The sequence below is a fragment of the Haemorhous mexicanus genome, chromosome 28 (assembly GCF_027477595.1).
Source record: "Haemorhous mexicanus isolate bHaeMex1 chromosome 28, bHaeMex1.pri, whole genome shotgun sequence".
In the NCBI taxonomy this organism is placed as follows: Eukaryota; Metazoa; Chordata; class Aves; order Passeriformes; family Fringillidae; genus Haemorhous; species Haemorhous mexicanus.
Window position 1 is genome coordinate 742,602 of NC_082368.1, and position 20,589 is coordinate 763,190.

The 20,589-nt window shown below is 51.0% G+C and overlaps 1 protein-coding gene across 1 annotated transcript in view; it reads left to right on the plus strand.

The window, feature by feature from the left end:
• Positions 1-20,589, plus strand: part of LOC132339238 (acid-sensing ion channel 2-like) — a 78,280-nt gene that overhangs the window by 36,146 nt on the left and 21,545 nt on the right. The window contains exon 2 of the mRNA XM_059869415.1: positions 4,107-4,257. Coding sequence (XP_059725398.1) covers positions 4,107-4,257 — 151 coding nt within the window. The remainder of the gene's footprint in view (positions 1-4,106; positions 4,258-20,589) is intronic.

A 20,589-nucleotide genomic window follows, 5' to 3' on the forward strand; every position in this document is an offset into this window, starting at 1 on the left:
TCCTGGACCCATTTTGAAAATGGCTTTGTTTTCTTTTTTCCCCACTCTGCATGAATACCTTGGATGTGGTGTGCTGGGAAATGTCTCTCTGAGCCTTTGTGTCCCACAATTGTGAGAAATGACTGCACAGGATTCCAATTCCCTCTTTTTCCTTGGTTTTACCTCCACCTGGCACCTCCTTCCTGCCTTACCAGCATGCCCTCACCTGCATCTCCATCTGTATTTGAAAAGTCATTCCCAGGCTTCCAATGAGTTCCTTTTCCCATCATTTTTCTCTGGATTGAAGGGCAGATTTCTCAGCAGGAATATTTTTTTCTGTGCATCCTGCTAGAAGCTGGAATGCCTCATTTCCCATGACTCCAGGCAGGCCTCTGGAATACCAGTCCTGGGCCTGATGAATTCACAGGCAGCAGGATTAGTTTATCCAGGGCTTTCTTGGAGCCCTTGGTGGTGGTGGTGGTGTCTGGTTTGTGCTGGAATCTGTTTGGAATAGCCCTGCTCTGAGTTTTAACTTCCCAAAATGAACATTTTCCTTGGGCTTCCCTTGGCTAAGGAGGGGCTCAGGAAGTCACTCCAAGGCAGTTCATGGATTGGACTCCATCCTCTCAAAGGCTTTTCCTAACCTAAACGATTCCATCAAATCCCATTCCACAGATTTAGAATTATTTCCCTTTATGCCCAAACAGGGATTTTCCAAGGAGCTGTCACAGGCCCCGTGCTCCTTCACAGGGAACAAATTGGAATTTTTATGGACTACTCTCAGGGAACGTGTCTGGAATTTTGTTTCTGCTCCTTTTTATTGGAAGTTAAAGCATTTCCAAGAGCCAGGAGGGTTTTTTCCCCCCTCAGCCACACAAATTTAGCTTCAGTCATCCTGCTCTGCTCCTGCTTGCTGCCTTCAGTGAATCCCAGCCCTTCCCAATAGCTCCAGGGTTTATCCTGATGATCTGATAATGAGTCCTTTCCTGTTGTCAGGGAGCCTGAAAACAAGAGGAGGCTCTGGAAAAACAATGTTGGATTTTCCCAGATAATGGCTCCCAGCAAAAGGGAGAGGGGGAGGAACATCCTCGGGAGGGGCTGAGGGAACAGGAGAGGGGCAGGACAAAGGATGGCTTCCAAGAGGGCAGGGATGGATGGGATACTGGGGAGGAATCCTGGAGGAATTCCTCCCTGGAGGCTGGGGAGTGTCACCATCCTATTTTCTGAAGAATCCCTTTGCCTGGGATTTTGCTCCTGTGAAGCTGAGAAGCCTCAGAGAAAAATGAAAACAATAATTATCTGATTGCTTCTCCTGTGCTTGCTGCTTTGGAATGTGGTTTGGAGATTGTTTACCAGCTGGTCATTGTTTGATTGGTTTCATGTGAATTGTTTTGAGTTAATGACCAATCATGGTCAGGCTGTGACGGGACTCTGGAAGGAGTCACAAGTTTTCAGGAGTATCCTTTAGCCTTCTGTCTGTATCCTTTCTCTATTCTTTAGTGTAGTTTAGTTTAGTATTCTTTAATATAATATAGATCATAAAATAATAAATTAGCCTTCTGAGAACATGGAGTCAGATCCCACGAATACAAGAGAGGAGAGGGAATGGAATGGAATGGAATGGAATGGAATGGAATGGAATGGAATGGAATGGAATGGAATGGAATTCCCAGAGCAGCTGGGGCTGCCCCTGGATCCCGGGAAGTGTCCAAGGCCAGGCTGGAGCACCCTGGAACAGTGGGAGGTGTCCCTGCCTATGGAACTGGGTGATCCTTAAGGTCCAAATCCAAACCATTCCATGACTCCATCGATCCTGGAACACCACAGTCCCGTTTATTGGGAGTTGGAATGAATGCACGTGGATTTTTGAACTTGGAAATACCTTTAAATGCCATTAGGAATAATGTTTTATGTCTTTGGAACAACAGGAATCCCTGTGGCTGAGAGGTCCCATGGTTGTCCTTTCCCAGTCCCCATGAGGTCCCTCTCCCTGGGATTGTGATTCCAGCCCTGCTGCCCATGTCAGGTTCCATCTTTTCCTTGGATAAACACATCCTAACAGGAGCTTTTACAGGGAATTTTTACAGTCATATAAAACTACCCCATCAAGTTGCCTGGATTTATTTGCCTGCAGACTCCAGAATCAATCCCTGGGCTGTTGTTCCCATCCCAGCCTTGTTGTTTCCCCCTGATTTTCTCCACTGCAATTTAAAATCCTTGCTGGATTTTAAATTCCCCTCATTAGGAATTTTTGACTTCTGCCTTCAGAGCCTATCTGGGAAAACCCATCCATGGGGCTACTTCCATAGGCTGAGCCTCTTTTTTCAGCCTGAGCTGTTTAATCAGTCAGGCAAGTATTAAAATGGGATTTTTTTTTATTTGGACATCAAATCCTTTTTAAAGGATGTATTGTTTTTCCCCTCACAAACACTTCCTTTTTGAATTCAAATATTATTTCCTTTCTCTCCCATCTCACCTGCTTCCCTGGAACTTGGATTAGTCAGGATATGTCAATATTTGAGGGAGTAAATCTCTGCTGGCTCCAGCTTCTGTTTGGGTTTCTGACTCATCTTGGGGTCAAATGAGCTCAGCAAATGTGGGAGAGATTCCGGAGGGACTGGAGCAGCTCTGCTCTGGCTCCCGTGCTCCAAGTGCTCACTGCTGGGCTTTACTGGTTCTTACTGGTTTCCAAACTGGTTGTTACTGGTTTAACTGGTTGTTACTGGGCTTAACTGGTTGTTACTGGGCTTTCTGGAGCCTTTATCCCAGGAAGCAGTTCTGCATGTCCTCAGGCTGTCAGTGCAGGGTGGGGGGGATTGGTTGGGGTTAAATCTGGGATTTCTGGGAGTTTTCCCATTCCAGGGGGAGGCTGAGCCTGAGCTGAGCCCGGGCCCTGAGTGTCACCAGCAGCAAAGGTGAATCTTTGCTGCCCCCAGGAGCCTTGGGTTCCCACTGGGAATTCTGTGTAATCCCACCTGGAAATCTGTGTTCACCCCATTGGGTAATCTGTTATTCCACTGGGAAATCTGGTTTTTACCCCACTGGGAAATCTGTGTTTTATCCCACTGGGAAATCTGTTTTATTCCATTGGGAAACCCATGTTTGCTCTGCTTGGAAACACGTCTACCCCGTTTGGAAACCTGGTTCTTCACACATCCATCCCACTTGGAAACCAGTGTCCCTCCCTCTTGGAAATCCATGTGCACTCCACTTGGAAATGTGTTTATCCCACCTGGAATCCATCCTGTGTCCATCCCACGTGGAAACCCATGTTTGCTCCCCTTGGAAATGCTGTGTGTCCCCCTGGAAAAGCTGTGTTCCCTCCCTTGGAAACCCACGTGTCATGCACCTGGAACCCTGTGTCCATCCCACTGCAAAACCCCTGTTCTCCCACTGAAAAAACTGTGCTCTCCAGTGGGTTTCCAGAACACTGGAAAACCCCTGTTCTCCCACTGGGAAACCTGTGTTCCACACATCCCTCTTGGAGCCCCATGTCCACCCTGTTGGGCACTGATGTCCCCCCTGCTTTGCAGTGGGGACATGGAAGTTCCACCTGGGCTTTGCCAGGAGTTTCTATCAGGAATCCTCCCCAAATAAGACTGAAGAAGAGCAAAATGATGAAGGAAATCTTTCTTCATTTCCCCAAGTGTTTTTAACTCTTCCTATTTTCCAAGCAGTGGCAGAGGGAGGAATTAAGGGGATATTGGATTTTTAATGCCAGGAGAGCATTCCCATAGTCTAAATGGGCTGAGACTCCACCCAAACCCAGGGAATTGTGTGAATTTTTAGCAGGAGCTTGAGGTCAGAGTGTGTCTGTCAGAGCTTGGACTGACTGGAACGACTCCAGGAGCTTTTGAGCTTTCCCTCCAAACAGCTTTTCCTTCCTCCCTTCCCTCTTTTACTTTCCATAAGGAAAGCACAATGATTAAACAAATTATTAAACCTGGATGGATTTCTGGGGATATTTGTGACACTGTTTCTGAGGATATTTCTGTGCATATTTATGGGGATGTTTATGTGGATATTTCCCCCTGACATGCACCTTGTGGTTGTTTCCTTCTGCCAGTTGGGAATGGGGGTTAATTCAGTGGGAAATCTTCCCTAATTCTTCTCTTTTTTCCCCACAGGTGTTTACAAAATATGGGAAATGCTACATGTTTAACTCAGGAGAGGAGGGGCGGCCTCTCCTCACCACAGTGAAGGGGGGCACAGGGAATGGCCTGGAAATCATGCTGGACATCCAGCAGGACGAGTATCTGCCCATCTGGGGAGAAACAGGTAAGAGCTTCCTCTTCCTCTGGTGATTTCCTTGGAAAAACCATCCCATCATCCCATTATCCCATCCTATGGATCCCATCCCACCCCATGAATCCCATCCCATCCCATTGGTCCCATCCCAATCCCATCCCAATCTTATCCCATCCCATCCTATCCCAATCCCATCCCATCTGCCTCATTTTGTCCCTGCCCCACCCCCTCCTGTCCAACCCTATTTGTCCCATCTTGTCCCATCTTGTCTCATCTGCATTGTCACATTGTGTCATTCATGTCCCACTCCATCAGCCTCTCCTGTCCATCTCACCCTGTCCTGTTTCATCCCTCCATCCTGTCCTGTGCCATTCCATCCTTCCCAGACCATGCCTAAACCAGCTCTGGGAGCAGGATCCTGCTCAGTCCAGGATGTGTCACTTTTCTCCCCAGGGTTTCTGGAGGCCCCTTGGGAGCAGCATTTTGGGGAGTGCTGGGCTTGAGTGTCCCAGCCCTAAGGTTTGGGATGCCAGGCAGGAATGGCACTGCCTGTCCTGTGCAATGGTGGCATTTGTGGGTGACAGGAGTGTGGGGACACCTCCAGCACATCTCTCTCCCCTGTAAAGGCATCTGTTCAAGGTCGACTCTCTGAGTTTTCCTTCTCCTTGGAATTTGGGAATATTTGCTGCCCTGAGTTGTGTTTTCTGGGTTGGTGCTGTGTGGGTGGAGCAAGGACTGGGTTCCTTGGCTTTGGAGCATTTGGGATGGATGGAATCTGTGTAGGAATGAACCTGGCTGGGCTGAGATCTCCAGAGGAGCTGGAACCCTGTGGTCCTGGAGCAGGAGGTGCTGACCAGGAGTGCTGGGCTGTGGGATGTCCCCAGGTCCCGTGGATGGGGATGCACCTCCTGGAGTGGATGTAGAGTTGTGGGGAACACTGGTTCCTTTAATGGATCATGAATCCTTTAATGGATCATGGATCCTTCAGTGCTGCTGCAGAAACAATGGGCAGGAGCATGGGGGACGGGATGGGGACAGTGCCACCAGGGCCACCCAGACACAGTAGTGCCCAGCAGTGGTGGCATTTGAAACAAAGCATCCCAAAAAGCTGCTGGAGAAGTTGCCAGGAGCTGTGTTTGTGTGGGGACGCTCATCCAGGAGGAGCTGTGGTGATTTCTGGGATCAGGGAAGGGAAAGGAGGAAATCTCTGCACTGCAGGTCGGTGTCACCGTGGCTCTGTCACCCCCTGCAGCACCTCTCACAGCCCTGCTCAGAGCAGAGAGGGGATTTGGCTCTGTTGGCTCCCAATTCCCTTTTCCGTCTGGCAGGTTTGACTCTCCCACACATGAAGCTGTGGGCCCACCAGCCATGCCAGGCTGTGCAGGCTTTCAGAGGAGCTTTGCTCCCAGATTTCAGCTCCTGGCCCAGATCAGCTGGGCTGGCTCAGGTGAGGGGGACAACACAGATTTGGGATAATCATTCCTCCCTGGGGGGATTTGAACTCTTGTTCTTTTAAAGGTAAAACAGGCTTACCATAGGGGTGGGAACACGAGGAGCAATCTCCAGGGCTTCATCTCCCACAAGGAGAGATCCGCCAAGGGAGACAGAGCTGCCCTGAGGGACCTGTGGGGACAGGAAACCACCCCAGGGATGGCTTGGGGACATCCCAGAGCTGGTGAACACCTGGAGCTTTGTGTTCAACCCTGTTGGGGTCACATATCATGGAATCCCAGGATGGCTTGGACTGGAAGGGACCTTAAAAATTATCCAGTGCTACCCCTGTCACAATAGAGACAACTCCCACTGTCCCAGGGCGCTCCAAGCCCCAATGTCCAGCCTGGCCTTGGGCACTGCCAGGGATCCAGGGGTTCAGAGCTGACTTTGTGGGAGGATCCTGTGAAGTTAAACATCCCCTGGTGCCGTCCTGCCCCCCACTGCTCATCCCACCAGACTGAGCTGAAACTTAGCTCAAGATCAGCGGCTCAAGGAAGAAATCTCATGTGCCTGGACCTGGTTTAAAGTTGGATTGTCATGTCCCAGGATCTGAGTTGTTGTTGGAGTCTCCTGTCCCTGGATCTGAGTTGTGTTGGATTCTCCTGGACCTGGGTTGATTTTGGATTCTCCTGGACCTTAATTTCAAATTTATAACAATTTGGAGGATTTTCCCTTCCCACTGACCTCCTGTCTCTGTTGTCACTGGGAGGGTGCACAGGGTTGATTTTGGATTCTCATATCCCTGGACCTGGCTTGTGTTGGATTCTCCTGTCCCTGGGCTGATTTTGGATTCTCCTGGACCTGGGTTGATCCTGGATTCTCTTGTCTCTGGACCTGGGCTGACATTCTGGGCTTGGATTGCACTACAAGTTATCAAGGTCTCTTTAAACCTGGAATTCTACAGGATTCAAGGAAAAACTCCATGAACAGGGCTTTGATTTGCTGAAGGGATGAAGGAGAAGCTCCTGGGCTCATTCCCAGGAGCCTTGGCCATGTTGTCTTGGGCTCAGGTAGAGCTGCTTGCCCTCAGAGCTGGTGGAACCTGGATCTTGGCCTTTCCCAGGAGCCTTCTCCTTTCCCCCAGCAGCTGGGACAGCCTGTCCTGGGTGCTCTAGGGCTCCCTGGACACCCTCAGAATCCCAATGGGAGCGCTGGTGGTTGAGAGTGGCTGTTGCCATGGCAATGCCTCACTCATCTGCTGAGGGGAGGGAGGGAGTTGATTATTTCCAAATATTTGCATTATAATTTCAGTGTGCCTGGAATTCAACCCCCTCGGTGCTGCCTCCGGGCTGGGCTATCCAAGGGAAGGAGCTCCAAGGGAATTCCAGCCCTGGAGGGGGACACGGGGTGGGAAATGGATTTCTAGAGAGTTCTCGGGGCCTGACAGAAGGCCCACACAGTATGCATCAGTATGCAAGCTTTGAAATAAGAAATACTAACTTAAAACTACCATAAAACGAAACAAATGTTACTAAGAGAAAAATAAAACTCAAAAAAAGTTTCAAAAAATAGCCTTACAAATAAGACTAAATACTTCAAAGAAATAGAACTATTATAGATACATTATAATACCCACAAAAAGTAATTTTAGATGATAAAAACATTTACAATATAATATAACAAAAACCAAATAAACAAAAAAATACATATAGGATATTATATTTTACTATAGTATAGTACATTTAGTATATTATATATGCTATATCTATAGTATATCATATACTATAATATTATTATATTATATCATATTATATTATGTTCTATTTAGTATATTATAATAAAGAAATAATCAACTTCTAATTATAATAGCATAAATTATAACATCTATATTGTATCACCCCTCTCATGAGACTAAAAATAGAATAAAAATTTTTAAAACACCTCTCAGTTACCCCATCTCTAAATCAAAATAAAAGTATTATCCAACAACCATGGTGTTCGGGGACAAAGGGATGTGGGCAGAGGGAGATCTATGGGATGGAAAGAGTTGGGTTTTCCCTTCCCACTGAACTCCTGTCTCTGTTGTCACTGGGAGGGTGGCACAGGGACTTGCAGAACCCTGGCAGTGCCCAAGGCCAGGCTGTATTATTGTCACACTTTTTAATGAAGGGATGGGACTGCTTTTGGGCTAGGAAGGATTCATTGCTCAGACAAACACCAGTCTCAGAGGCTGTGAGTGTCCGGTTTGGAAAGCCAGGTATCTGCTAAGGAAGGCAGGAGCCTCCCCTGACATGGAAAATGTAAATCCTCCTTCCAAATTATTATAAATTTGAAATTAAGGGGCTCTCAGGCAAAAATATGGGAGCAGAAATAGCAGTTCTTTATTAAGGAAGGAAATAAAAATTAAATAAACAATGCAGTGACACAGGGGTCTTCTCCAGCCAGCTCCAATGAGCTTTTGGAGATCTATATCACACCTGAGATAGCTCAGCCACCTCAGAAGGCATAAAATCAGCAGGATGGCTTCTGTGGCAGTGTTGGAAAGAGAAAAGTTTTAATAAAAGGCAAAACAACAAAGCTCTTTACAGAGAAAAAACAAGCCAGGGCAAGAGGTTCTTGCTCCTGGTAGAACAGCTCACAAAAGCCATTATTGTCTTTGCTCTGTTCTTTTTCTAGTGAATTGCCCAGGTGGGACCTTTTTGGCTCCTGTTCAATTGAGTATCCCACGGTCCTATGAGGTGTCTTTTCACCTAATTGAGGAGAGAGACCTCTGGGCTTTTTTCCTTTTTAGGAGACAAAAGATAATTTGGTCACTCTGTCAACAGGGGACACCTTCCTACAATACAGTGACCTAAACCAACCCTGCCAGAGCCAGAACACAGCCTGACACCCTGTGGGTCAGGGTGCTGGCAGCAGTCCCATTGCAATTGTGGCTCAGCTCTCCTGCAGTGCCAGGGGTGGTTCTGCTGGAGCAGGGATCCTGGAGAAGGGTGCAGTCTGCCTCTGAGGATCCAGAGGAAGAGGCAGCTGCTGTTCCTCTGGGAATGCAGTGGAGAAGCTGTGCTGGTGTTCCAGAATCTCCAGATTCTATCCGGGTAGGAATGCTTGGCTCCTCCCTCAGGCTCACATCTCCCAGTGGGATGATGGAATTTGATCAGCCCTGCAGGGACACTCAGTGGCCATGGACAGCAGAGATCTCCTGGAGGGAGGATCAGGTATCCTGGCTAACTCAGGGAATTCTGGCTAACTCAGGAATCCTGGCTAATTCAGGAATCTTGGCTAATTAATTCAGGAATCTTGGCTAATTCAGGGAATTCTGGCTCATTCCGAGAATTCTGGCTCATTCAGGAATCCTGGCTCATTCAGGAATTCTGGCTAATTCAGCAATCCTGGCTAACTCAGGTAATCCTGGGTCTCCTCAGGAAAAGGGCCAGGATATTTTAGGTGACCCCAAGCAGCCCCTAAAGGTCCCCCTGCCTTGGGTGGGCTGATCCAAGAGCAGATTTTCCTATTCCATAAAAACCAACTACTTCTCCTGGCCTGGGGCCTTCTGGGTTACTCCTGCCCCAGGCCCATTTTCAGAAGGATGAGCAACACTGAGCCCCTGGGTTTGGGGGATTTTCCCAGTTTTTGCTGCCTAGGAATGCCCAGACTCTGCAGGAAGCAGGATTGTCCCTGTGCAGCCCCAGCTGGGATGGCTTTTCCCAGCTGATTTTTAACCAAAACGATTTCTCTGGGAATTCCAGGCCCTCCCAGCCAGGAATTCCTGCCCAATATCCCATCCATCCCTGCCTAGGAGCCATTCCCTGGGTCCTGTCCCTCCATCCCTTGTCCCCAGTCCCTCTCCAGCTCTCCTGGACCCCCTTTGGGCCCTGGAAGTTTCTCTGGATTTTCTCCTCTCTGGAATTGTCCCAGAGTTTTGTTCAACCAAAGGCTATGAGCACAAATCAAACACAGGAAAATCCTTCCAGGGCTGTGGATGCTTCAAAAGCCTCCTTCAAAAAAGGAAGGAAAAAAGAGAAAAAAGCCCCAAATTCAAGGGAATGTTCATTGAGGGCAAACCTGAAGGAATGCAAACCCTCTGGCTTTGGGAATCTGGGAAATCTGAGATAAGGCCCTGAAAATCAAGGGATGAAGCATTAAAATGCAATCTGCATTTCCAGCTTTCCTTGGAGCTTTGTTGCTGTCAAATGCCCACAGCTGGAATAGGAGCCCTCAAAATAGCAGGAAAACATGGGAAAACATGGGGAAACATGAGAAAATGTGGGAAAATACGGGAAATCATGGGGAAAAGATGGGAAAAACCTTGGAATTTGGGGTGGTGCCAGCAAGGTGACAAAGTCTGGGGTTGTTCTCTGCCCCAGGAGCCCTAAAGGTGTTTGCAGACTTTGGATTTTTATTCCTGCTTTTTCCAAGTACTGGGAGCGGGGTCTGAGAGCCTCAGGTGGGGTTTGGGAGTGCTCTGGTTTCCCTTGGGAGCCATCCAGGTCATTCCCTGATCCCAACCCTTCCCTGGGGGGCTCAGTTTCCTTCCCGGAGGGGCTTGGAGCATTTTAATCAATCCCAGGGAGTCTCCAGGAGATCTCAGGGCTGGAAAAAGCTTTGGAGATAAAAGTCTCTTCCAAAAGCTCATTAAATTTAATTGGATTAATCCCTTTAGCTCAGGGATAATCCTTTGCTCCCATTTTGTCTAGTTGGTGCTTGGGACCTCCCAGGTGCCTCCCGAGGGCAGTTCCTGAATTCCTGGTGCTGAGGAGGGTAAGGAATGGGTTTTCTCTCCTGGGAATGGATTTGCCACTCCTGGGAGTGGGTTTTCTCTCCTGGGAGTGGGTTTTCTCTCCTGGGAGTGGGTTTTCTCTCCTGGGAGTGGGTTTTCCCTGCTGGGAATTGGTTTTCCACTCCTGGCAATGGGTTTTCTCTCCTGGGAAAGGGTTTTCCCTGCTGGAGAGGCTCTGGAAGAGTTTTCCTTGTGCTGAGCAGCAGCAGGACCTGGCAGTGCTCTCTTACACCAGCATTGCTTGGGGCAGCTCTGGAGGAGCAGAATAATCTGATCTGAAAAATGAAATAATCTGTTCCGGAGGAACAGAGAATGTGCTCTGAAAGGGAGAAAAAACCTGCTCTGGAAGGACAAAGACTCTGCTCTGGAATATTAAATGATCACCTCAGGAGGAGCCAAGAATCTGCTCTGGAGGAACAAATAATTTGCCCTTGAGGAACAAAGAATCTGTTCTGGAATATTAAACAATCTGCTCTGGAGGAATAAATAAACAGCTTGGAAAGAGCAAAGAATCTGCTCTGAAGGACAAACACCCTGCTCTGGAAGGATAAAGCATCTGCTCTGAAGGAGTAAATCATTTTCTCTGAAGCAATAAATAATCTGCTCTGGGATACTAAATAAGCTATGCTGGGGGAGCAAAGAATTTGCTCTGAAGGGCCAAAAAAATCTGGTCTGGAAGAAAAAATAATCTGGTCTGGAATATTAAATAATCTGATCTGGAGGAGTAAATAATTTGCTTTGAAGGAGTAAAAAATCAGGTTTGGAGGAGCAAATAAACAGCTCCAAAGGAATAAAGGATCTGCTCTGAAGGAATAAACAATCTGCTCTGGAATATTTAAATAATCTGCTCTGGAGGAGGAAAGAATCTGCTCTGGAGGGACAAATCACCAGCTCTGGAATATTAAATTATCTGCTCTGGGGGAAGATCTGAGCTGCTCCAGGGCTCCTGCTGGGCTTCCTGGAGGAGGCAGAGCTGGGAAGGGCTCGATTGGCTTGGGGGGCAATGGAGGGGAGCATATGGGTCTGTGGGGGTGTTGGGACCCAGCTGGGGTGGGTCCAGCTCTGTGGGGACAGAGAGGGACGAGACAGGGGGCAGGGATGGATCTGGTGTGGGAAAGGCACCAAATCCAGGGATTCAGCCTCTTCCTGCTGCTCCCACCATGGAGAGAGGGAAGCTCATCCTCCCTGTGCTTTAGGGACAGCCCCTCAGAGGGGCCGGGGGTGGCCTTGGTGGCCTCCCCAGGGCTGTGGGCACAGCTGCCTTGGCACCCTGGGGACAGTGACAGGAGACACAGATGGCCTGTGCTGACCTGGGCCCCCTCCCTGTGCCCCCCACAAGGCCACATTGCCCATCCTCCCTCCTGTCCTGGCCCGGCAGGATGGGCCATGTGCTGGCTGGGACAGGCTGGGGACAGTCCTGGGACAGGCTGGGGACAGTCCTGAGATGGGGCTGGGCTGGGGACAGTCTTGTGATGGGACTGGGGACAGTCCTGAGATGGGGCTGGGGACAGTCCTGAGATGGGGCTGGGGACAGTCCTGAGCTGGGGCTGGGCTGGGGACAGTCCTGAGTTGGGACTGGGGACAGTCCTGAGATGGGGCTGGGCTGGGGACAGTTCTGGAGTGGAAGCAGGGGGAAGGAAAGAGCTTTGTGGGTGGAAAAGTCTCTTTTCTGTCCGTGCAAGCTCTGGGTGATGGAAGGAAAACAGAGGTGTCTGGAGGGGAGATGGGAGAGAGGGATTTGATGTTAACCATCCCAAAATGTGCCAGGCAGGGGGGGCAGAATTCCTGGTTTTTGTGAGTAAGGATGGCTCGGAATGCAGGGCTGTGGAATTGGTCAGGTTGGGAAAGTCCTCTGAGATGAGTCCAGCATCCCCCAGCACTACCAAGGCTCCTGTCCCCAAGTGCCACATCCACCTGGATTTAAATCCCTGCAAGGTCAGGGACTCCCCCACTGGAGTTCCCCAATATCCAGTCTGAGCCCCCCTGGCACAGCCTGAGGCTGTTTCCTCTTGCATGGAATTCATGCCTGGAGAAAAAGGGCTCTGAGTCAGCTCTGCCTTCCCTGGGGATCTCCTCACCTCTGATCCTCCAGGGCACCTTCAGCCCTCTTGGAACTGTCACTTCCAGGGAAGGGAAGTGACAATTCCCCTGTTCTGCCCACATCCAACATCTCCCCAAACCCAGTCTGGAGCCAGCCCCAGTCTGGTCCTAGTGGGGATTCCCCAGTTTGCTCCTCCAGCCCCCAGAGTGTTCCCCTGAGGGCTTCTCTCCATCATTCTTCCAACATTTTCTGCCCAAGTCCTGCAGGTCCTGCAGACTTTCTGGAATTCCAGCTGGAGCAGCTCACAATGCACATCGCAAGGGAATCAGAGCTGATTCTGAGGGGGAAATCTCAAAGCTGCTCTTTATTTGCACCCTCAGCTGGGGCTGGCTGCCTGGAGTGTCCCCAGATGGAGGGGTTGGGGTTGGTATCCTGGGATAACCTGTTCCAGTCTGCATCCTTTGTTTTCCCCACTGTTTTTCCTGCCAGTGGAACTGTTCTGCTCCCGTCTGGTGTTTGCCTGGGAATATTTATAGAGAGGATCCGGAGCTTTCCCCTCGCCAGACACAACCCAAGCTGTGCTGGACTCCTCCCAAATCCCGCCTTTCCTGCTCCTCTTCCCATCCAAGCCACTCTGGGGTGCTCCTTTCCCTGTCCCCATCCATCCCCCACCCCCATTGACCAGAGCTGAGGTGGCATTTCCACTGCCAGGGCTCCTGGAGCCCCTCCCGTGGGGTGTGGGCACCTGGGAAGGTGGATTTGGGAGAGGAATGGGATGAAATCCAGACTGGAGCCACCCCACCCTCCAAAACTCCTTAAAAAGGGATTTTCCATCTCAATAGGGATGGGGTAGATGGATCATCACCATGGTGATGGCAGGGATTGATGGTCAGCTCTGAGGTGGCCACAAGATGAGGAATTCCCTTGTTTGTCTCTCTTGGAAAATCCATCTGGATTCAGCTCTGCCTCGTTCTTATCCATTGCTGGATTTCACCTCCTGCTGTCTTCTCCCCATTCCTTGAAAACCTTCCAGTGCCAGCCCCACCATTTCCTGCCCGAGTTCCCATCAGCCTGGCTCTGATGGATATTTTGGTTTATTTTCCCTCTCTCCAGCCCAGTTCCAGCAGCCTGAGCTGCCTGGAGTTTTCCCAAGCTGGTTGGGAAATCCTGCCCCTCCTGCTGCCCCAGAGCTGGGAATGCCCTGTGGGTGCCACTGAAAATCACTGCAAATTTTTTGTATTTCCATTTATTTATCCATAAAATCCTCCATGGGGGGGTGGCAGGAGGGGACAGGGCTGGGGGGACACCTGGGGACACTGAGGGACAAAGGGCGGGAGGTGCTGCAATGCTTGGGGATACAGAGAGGGAAAATCCTTTACTGGAGAGGAGAAGCTCCAGAGAGAGCTCAGAGCCCTTGCAGGGCCTGAAGGGGCTCCAGGAGAGCTGGAGAGGGACTGGGGACAAGGGATGGAGGGACAGGACCCAGGGAATGGCTCCCAGTGCCAGAGGGCAGGGCTGGATGGGATATTGGGAATGAGGAATTGTTCCCTGGCAGGGTGGGCAGGCCCTGGCATAGGGTGCCCAGAGCAGCTGGGGCTGCCCCTGGATCCCTGGCAGTGCCCAAGGCCAGGCTGGACACTGGGGCTGGGAGCACCTGGGGCAGGGGAGGGTGTCCCTGCCATGGCAGGGGTGGCACTGGGTGGGCTCTAAGGTCCCTTCCCTCCCAAGCTGTTCCATGATCCTGTGATTTCCCTTTCATCCATAAGAAAAACTGGCTGGACCCTTGGACATCCCAGTCCCATCCATCCATCCATCCATCCATCCATCCATCCATCCATCCATCCATCCATCCATCCATCCATCCATCCATCCATCCCAGAGGGGCAGCAGCTATGCAAGGACCCCTCCTCATCCCTGGGAATTCTGCTTCCCTCTGCCTCCTCCAGCAGCCAGAACCAGCAGCAGGTTTTTCCCTGTTTAATTTTTTTGGGCTTTTCCAGAGGAAGCTCCTGGAGGGGGAGGGATGAGCAGGATCTGCTTCTGTGCCTTTCTGAGCTGTTTTCCCTTATTTTGATTTATTTGGGATCATCCCAGTCCCTGGGGGCAGCAGCTGAGCAAGACTGGCAGATGGGTGACACCCCCGGCTCTGGATGCCGGGAACATCCCTCCCTCCCTCCCTCCCTGCAGGGAATCTCTCTCCTTCCCCACCCCCTACCCCTGCCCGCAGCTCCCGAGGCTGCCCGAGGCGCCGGGATGGCTCCGAGATTCTGGCTCTGCTCCTTCCTGCCCCTTCACTGCCACACCTGATTCCCAAGGGATGCTGAGGTGGGAAGGGATTTTTATTCCCTCCCCAGCATGGAGAAATCGTGGAAGCAGCATTCCAGGAGAATCCCTGCCTGCCCTGGGATGACCCCACCCCGGAGAGCAGGTTATGGGACACTTGTTCCCTTATTTTCATGATTAAAAATTTAGTTTAATGGGGAGGAGCAAGGAGCTGACTCTTGAATTCCTGGCTCCTGCTCATCCAACAAAACCTTTCCCAGCCCGGGGCTGCAGTCCTGGTGCTTTCTGCTGCTCCTGGATTATGTAAGGAGCTTTTTAATAAAATCCATGGAGCTCTGGATCTTCTGGCTCTTGTCCCTCCCGTGGTCACCCTTCACTGTCACACCTGATTCCCAAGGGATGCTGAGGTGGTAAGGGCATTTTTATTCCTTCTCCAGCACAGAGAAATTGTGGAAGCAGCATCCCAGGAGCATCCCTGCGTGCCCTGGGATGACCCCCAGGGGAGCATCTTCCAGACATTTGTTCCCTCCTTTTAATGATTAAAAATTAAACTTAATAACTTAATTAATTAATAGAACATGAGCAAGGAGCTAGAATATTGAATTCCTGGATCCTGCTCATCCAGCAAAACCTTTCCCAGCCCAGGGCTGGAGTCCTGGTGCTTTTAGCTGCTCCTGGATTATGTAAGGAGCTTTTTAAACATATCCATGGAGCTCTGGATCTTCTGGCTCTCCTGCCTCCTCCTTTCTCTGCCACACGTGATTCCCAAGGGATGCTGAGGTGGGAAGGGGATTTGTATTCCTTGCTCATGGAAGCAGCATCACCTGGCAGGAGCATCCCTGCCTGCCCTGGGATGACCCCAGGAGAGCAGCTTCCCAGAGTTTATTCCCTCTTTTTAATGATTAAATAGGAGTGAGGAGCTGGAATATTGAATTCCTTGATCCTGCTCATCCAACAAAACCTTTCCCAGCCCTGGGCTGGAATCCTGACGCTTTCTCCTGCTCCTGGATTACGTAAGGAGCTTTTTAATAATATCCATGGAGCCATCTGGCCCCAGATTTGGGATGCAAATGCAATATGTTCCCTAAAAATAGCACGGCGGCTCCATGGGGTTGTACAACACCTCCTGTTCCTCGGGAAGGGAGGGAGCTGGGAGAGGAGGGAGCAGGGAAAAACCTCCTCTCCAGGCTGAGGAGGAGCTGGAGGAGCTCTGGAGTCCCAGCTCCTGTCCCTTCCCACTCCCTGACCCAGGGATGGGGTGGAAAGCATCCAAATAAACCCAAAGTGGGAGATAAATCAGGAATTTCTGCAGGGAGGCTTTGAGTCCCAGCCCAGGGCAGGTGGGAGCTGGGGTTTGTCCTGGGTATTTATCCCAGTTGATGCTGTAGGAATTCCAGAACCATGGAATGCTTTGAGTTGGGAGGGGCTTTAAAGTCCATCCACTGGGCAGGGACACCTCCCCCTGTCTCAGGTTCTCCAAGCCCTGTCCAACCTGGCTTGGGACACGTCCAGGCTGGAATTCCAGAGGAGCCAGGGGGAAGCATTGGCTCCCTGCCCTCATCCCACGGGATCAGACTGCAGAGACCCCTTTGCTTCTTTCCCAGCCTTTGCTCCATCCCAAATTCCCTCTGTCTCCCTCTTCTGCTGGCAAATCCGTTTTTCCTCCTCTCCCATTCCTGCTGTGCCTTCTCCCTGAAGCAAAGGGAGATGACAGCAGAGGTGTCATTCTGTGGTGACAGCTGGGATGACTCCAAACCACGCTGGGCAGCCCCTTCCAGGGCCTGACCACCCTTTCCATGAGGGAATTTTCCCTGAACCCAACTTGAGCCTCCCCTGACACAGCCTGGGGCCATTCCTTCTCATCCTGTCCCTTTTCCCAGGAGAAATCCCGATCCCTCAGCTGCCTCACCCTGTCTGGGAGTTGTGGAGTCAGAAGTTCCTCCGAGCCTCCTTTTCTCCAAGATGGATTTATTCCCTTGGATCCAGCTGGGCTGGGCTCCCCCAGACCCCATACAGCCCCAGGACGTCAGTCCTGCTGTATCCCAGGGGAGCAGCCCCTTTTCCCAGGTGGATGTGGCAGACAGCTCTCCTTTATTCACCAGGAAATTTCTTGTCCCTGACTGCTCCCAGCTCAGCCCACAGCAAAAACACCCCCAGGACAAATCTGGAGTGAGTGATTTTCCCTGGAAAAGCTGCATGGCCTCAGCGGGGATCAACACTCAGATTCCAGCTTCTCCTCCCCATTCCCAAGGAACTGAAACCCCAATTCCATGGAAATCAGAGCCCTCTCGAGGCAGCCAAACTGGTGAAACTGGTGCCTTCACAACTCCGCGTTTTCCCAGGGTGGGATTGCAGCTCCTGCTTTCTTGGAGCCATGTTTCCATGGCAATTGGATTTTTTGTTTTAATGTATATGCCTTGGTTTGAAAAGCCAGGTGTCTGCCGAGGCAGGCAGGAGCCTCTCTTGAAATGGAAAATGCAAACCCCCTCCCTCTGACTTGTTATAATTGTGAAATTAAGGAGCTCTTGGGCAAAGATATGGGAGCAGGAATAACAGTTCTTTATTAGGGAAGAAAATTTTTAAAAAATATAACTGCAGTATTACAAAACAACCCTGCCAGAGTGAGAACAGTCCCTGACCCATGTGTGTCAGGGTGGTGGCACAGTCCCATCCCAGGGGGCTCAGGGTGGGGGCACAGCCCCATCCCAGGGGGGCTCAGGCTGGTGGCACAGTCCCATCCCAGGGGGGCTCAGGGTGGTGGCACAGTCCCATCCCAGGGGGGCTCAGGGTGGGGGCACAGTCCCATCCCAGGGGGCTCAGGGTGGGGGCACAGCCCCATCCCAGGGGGGCTCAGGGTGGTGGCACAGTCCCATCCCAGGGGGGCTCAGGGTGGTGGCACAGTCCCATCCCGGGGGGGCTCAGGGTGGTGGCACAGCCCCATCCCAGGGGGGCTCAGCCCTCCTGCAGTGCCAGCTGTGGTTCTGCTGGAGCAGGGATCCTGCACAAGGGGGGAGTTTTCCTCTGGAGCTCCAGGGCTGCTGGAGATGGGCCTGCTCTCCCTCTGGGAATGCAGGGCAGGAGAAAGCTGCTCCTCTGGGAATGCAGTGGGCAAAGGCTGCTGGGCTGTTCCCAGATCAGATTGGATCCAGGTAGGAATGCTTGGCTCCTCCCCTGGGCAGAGCATCTCCCCATGGGATGATGGAATTTGATCAGCCCTGCAAGGACACTCAGTGGCCATGGACAGAAGATAATTAATAATGAATGGCCCATGGACAGCAGAGATCTCCTGGAGGGAGGATTGGCTGTGGCAGAGATAAAGAAAATGCCCAATGAACAGCAGAGAACTGCCCCAGCTCTGACAGGTGATAACAGAACACACATCCCAGCCACATCTTGCATTTCCAACCCAAGACAGTGTAAATCGTTGTCTGGGAAAAATGTGAGTGCTGTGAGCTTGGTCAAGATTCCTGCCTGGATAAGGAGTTGGAGGGGCAGGAGCCTCCCTGGGAGCACAGGGAGCATCCAGGGATACCCTGCCTAGCAGGACCTGGGGGTGGCCTAAGGACACAAATCCAAGTCCTGCACATTTCCCCGAATAATGAGGAATGTGGGAGGATGATGTGTTACTCTTCAGGTCTTATAAGCTCTCAGAGGAACCCATCACACCTGAGATAGCTCAGCAACCCTGGATGGCATAAAAGCAGCAGGATGGCTTCTGAGGTAGTGTTGGAAACAGAAAAAGTTTTAATAAAAGGCAAAATAACAAAGCTCTTTACAGAGAAAATCCTGAGCTAGGGCGAGAGGTCCTTGCTTCTGCTAAAACACCTCACAAAAGCCATTAGTTCCCTTGTTCTCTTCTTTTTCTAGTGAATTGCTTAGGCGGGACCTTTTGGCCTCTGTCCAGATGGCAGCCCCAGGTCTGAGGTGAAGTCCTCAAGGTCCTTTGAGGTGTCTTTGTACCAAATTGGGGAGAGAAACTTCTGGACTGTTTTCCTTTTTAAGCAGACAAAGAGTAATTTGATCACTCCATCAAGAGGGGGCACATTCCTACAGGAGGATTTGGGGAATCTTGGGGTTGGTGGGAACAGGGAGCACACCCAGAGCAGATTTTCAGTGCTGGGAATTCCTGCCCTTCCCAGGGGTCACACAGGAGGTGGGGAGGTCCCTGGGAAGCAGGGGATCCCTGGAAGATGGGGGAATCCTGGAAGACTGGGGATTGGGGATCCCTGGAAGTTGTGGGAGCCCTGGGAAGAGGGAATCCCTGGAAGGCTGGGAATCCCTGGAGGGTTTGAGATCCCTGGGAAGGTGGGGGAGCCCTGATTCATTGTTTTCATGGTGATACCAAGCTGGTAAACCTCAGCATCCCACAGCATTCCCAGGCCATGTCTGGCCCCTGCTCCAGGTCCTTTCTTCTTAGGAATCATGGTCCCAGAGTGCCCCCCAAGGACGCACGTCTGGGCTCCCTGCCAGATGTGGCTCCCGGGGCTGCCCCTGGGCCCCTCCTGGGGTTTGGGGCCACCTGGGGGTGGGAAGAGCCCTTGGAAACACTTCCAGCCCAAGGAATTCCTTGGGATGTCATTCCCGTTTTACAGAGGGGAGACTGAGGCCCAGGACAGTGCAAACCTTTCCCAGCTCCGTTCCCTCTGTCCAGAGCAGATTTATGGGAATTAACTGAGGAATTCCCAGATGGAGCTGTGTGGGACCTGCTTTGGCTTTCTCCAAGCAGGAACATCCCCCCTGGAGCTGCTGGCTGGGGATGACAATTCCAGAGCTGGGGATGACAATTCCAGAGCTACAGGATAGCAACTCCAGGACTCAGGATAACAATTCCAGAGCTACAAGATGATAATTCTAGAGCTACAGGATCACAATTCCAGGGCTACAGGATAGCAATTCCAGAGCTATGGGATAACAGCTCCAGAGGATAACAATTCCGGAGCTGGGGATAACAGTTCCAGAGCTGGGGATAACAATTCCAGAGGATAACTATTCCAGGACTCAGGATAACAATTGCAGAGCTGGGGAATAACAATTCCAGAGCTACAAGATGATAATTCCAGGGCTACAGGATCAGAATTCCAGAACTCAGGATAACAATTCCAGAGCTACAGGATCACAATTCCAGAGCTGGGGATAACACTTCCCCCAGAACCACCTCCCAGCTCTGGCTGTGTCCTCATTTCCCAATAAATCAGGGCCAGGATCAGCTCCAGCTGTTCATTCCCAGGGGGAATTGGATGTGTTTGCACAGGCCCAGGCAGGGTGGGAGGGAAGCTCCCGGCTTTTGGCAGCACTTGGGATTTTAGTTCCTGAGTTTTCAGGGATGAGCTTGGTCCCAGCCCTTCTGGAGCTACCTGTAGAGTTTTCCAGGGATGCTCTTCCCAAAAAAGTTGTGGAAAGGCAACAGCAGGAGTAAAAACTGAGCTTCCCTCTGCAGCCAGCTGGGAGCAGGTGCTGAATTAATCCCAGCTTTAATTCAAGCTCCTTTAATCCTGCGGGGGAAAGAGCAGCTCAGGATTTGTTAGGAGACCCTGTCCTGGGAGCAGGAATGGACTTAATGCAGTTCTCAAGGAATTCTGGATTATTCCCAACCTGGAATGCTCTAAAACCTGAATTTCCAGCCTCTGAGAGTGGGGCTGGAGATGAAGGAAGGGGTTGGGCTTTCCCACATCCCAAAATAAGGCTTAAAACTGGGACGTGCCAAATCCCAAGGGACTGGGACTGATTTTGAATTTATCTGAACCAGTCCAAAGATTTCAGCATTATTTTTCCCCACAGTGATGAGTGATTCCAAAAAATAGGCTCAGGATTCATTGGGAGACTGCTG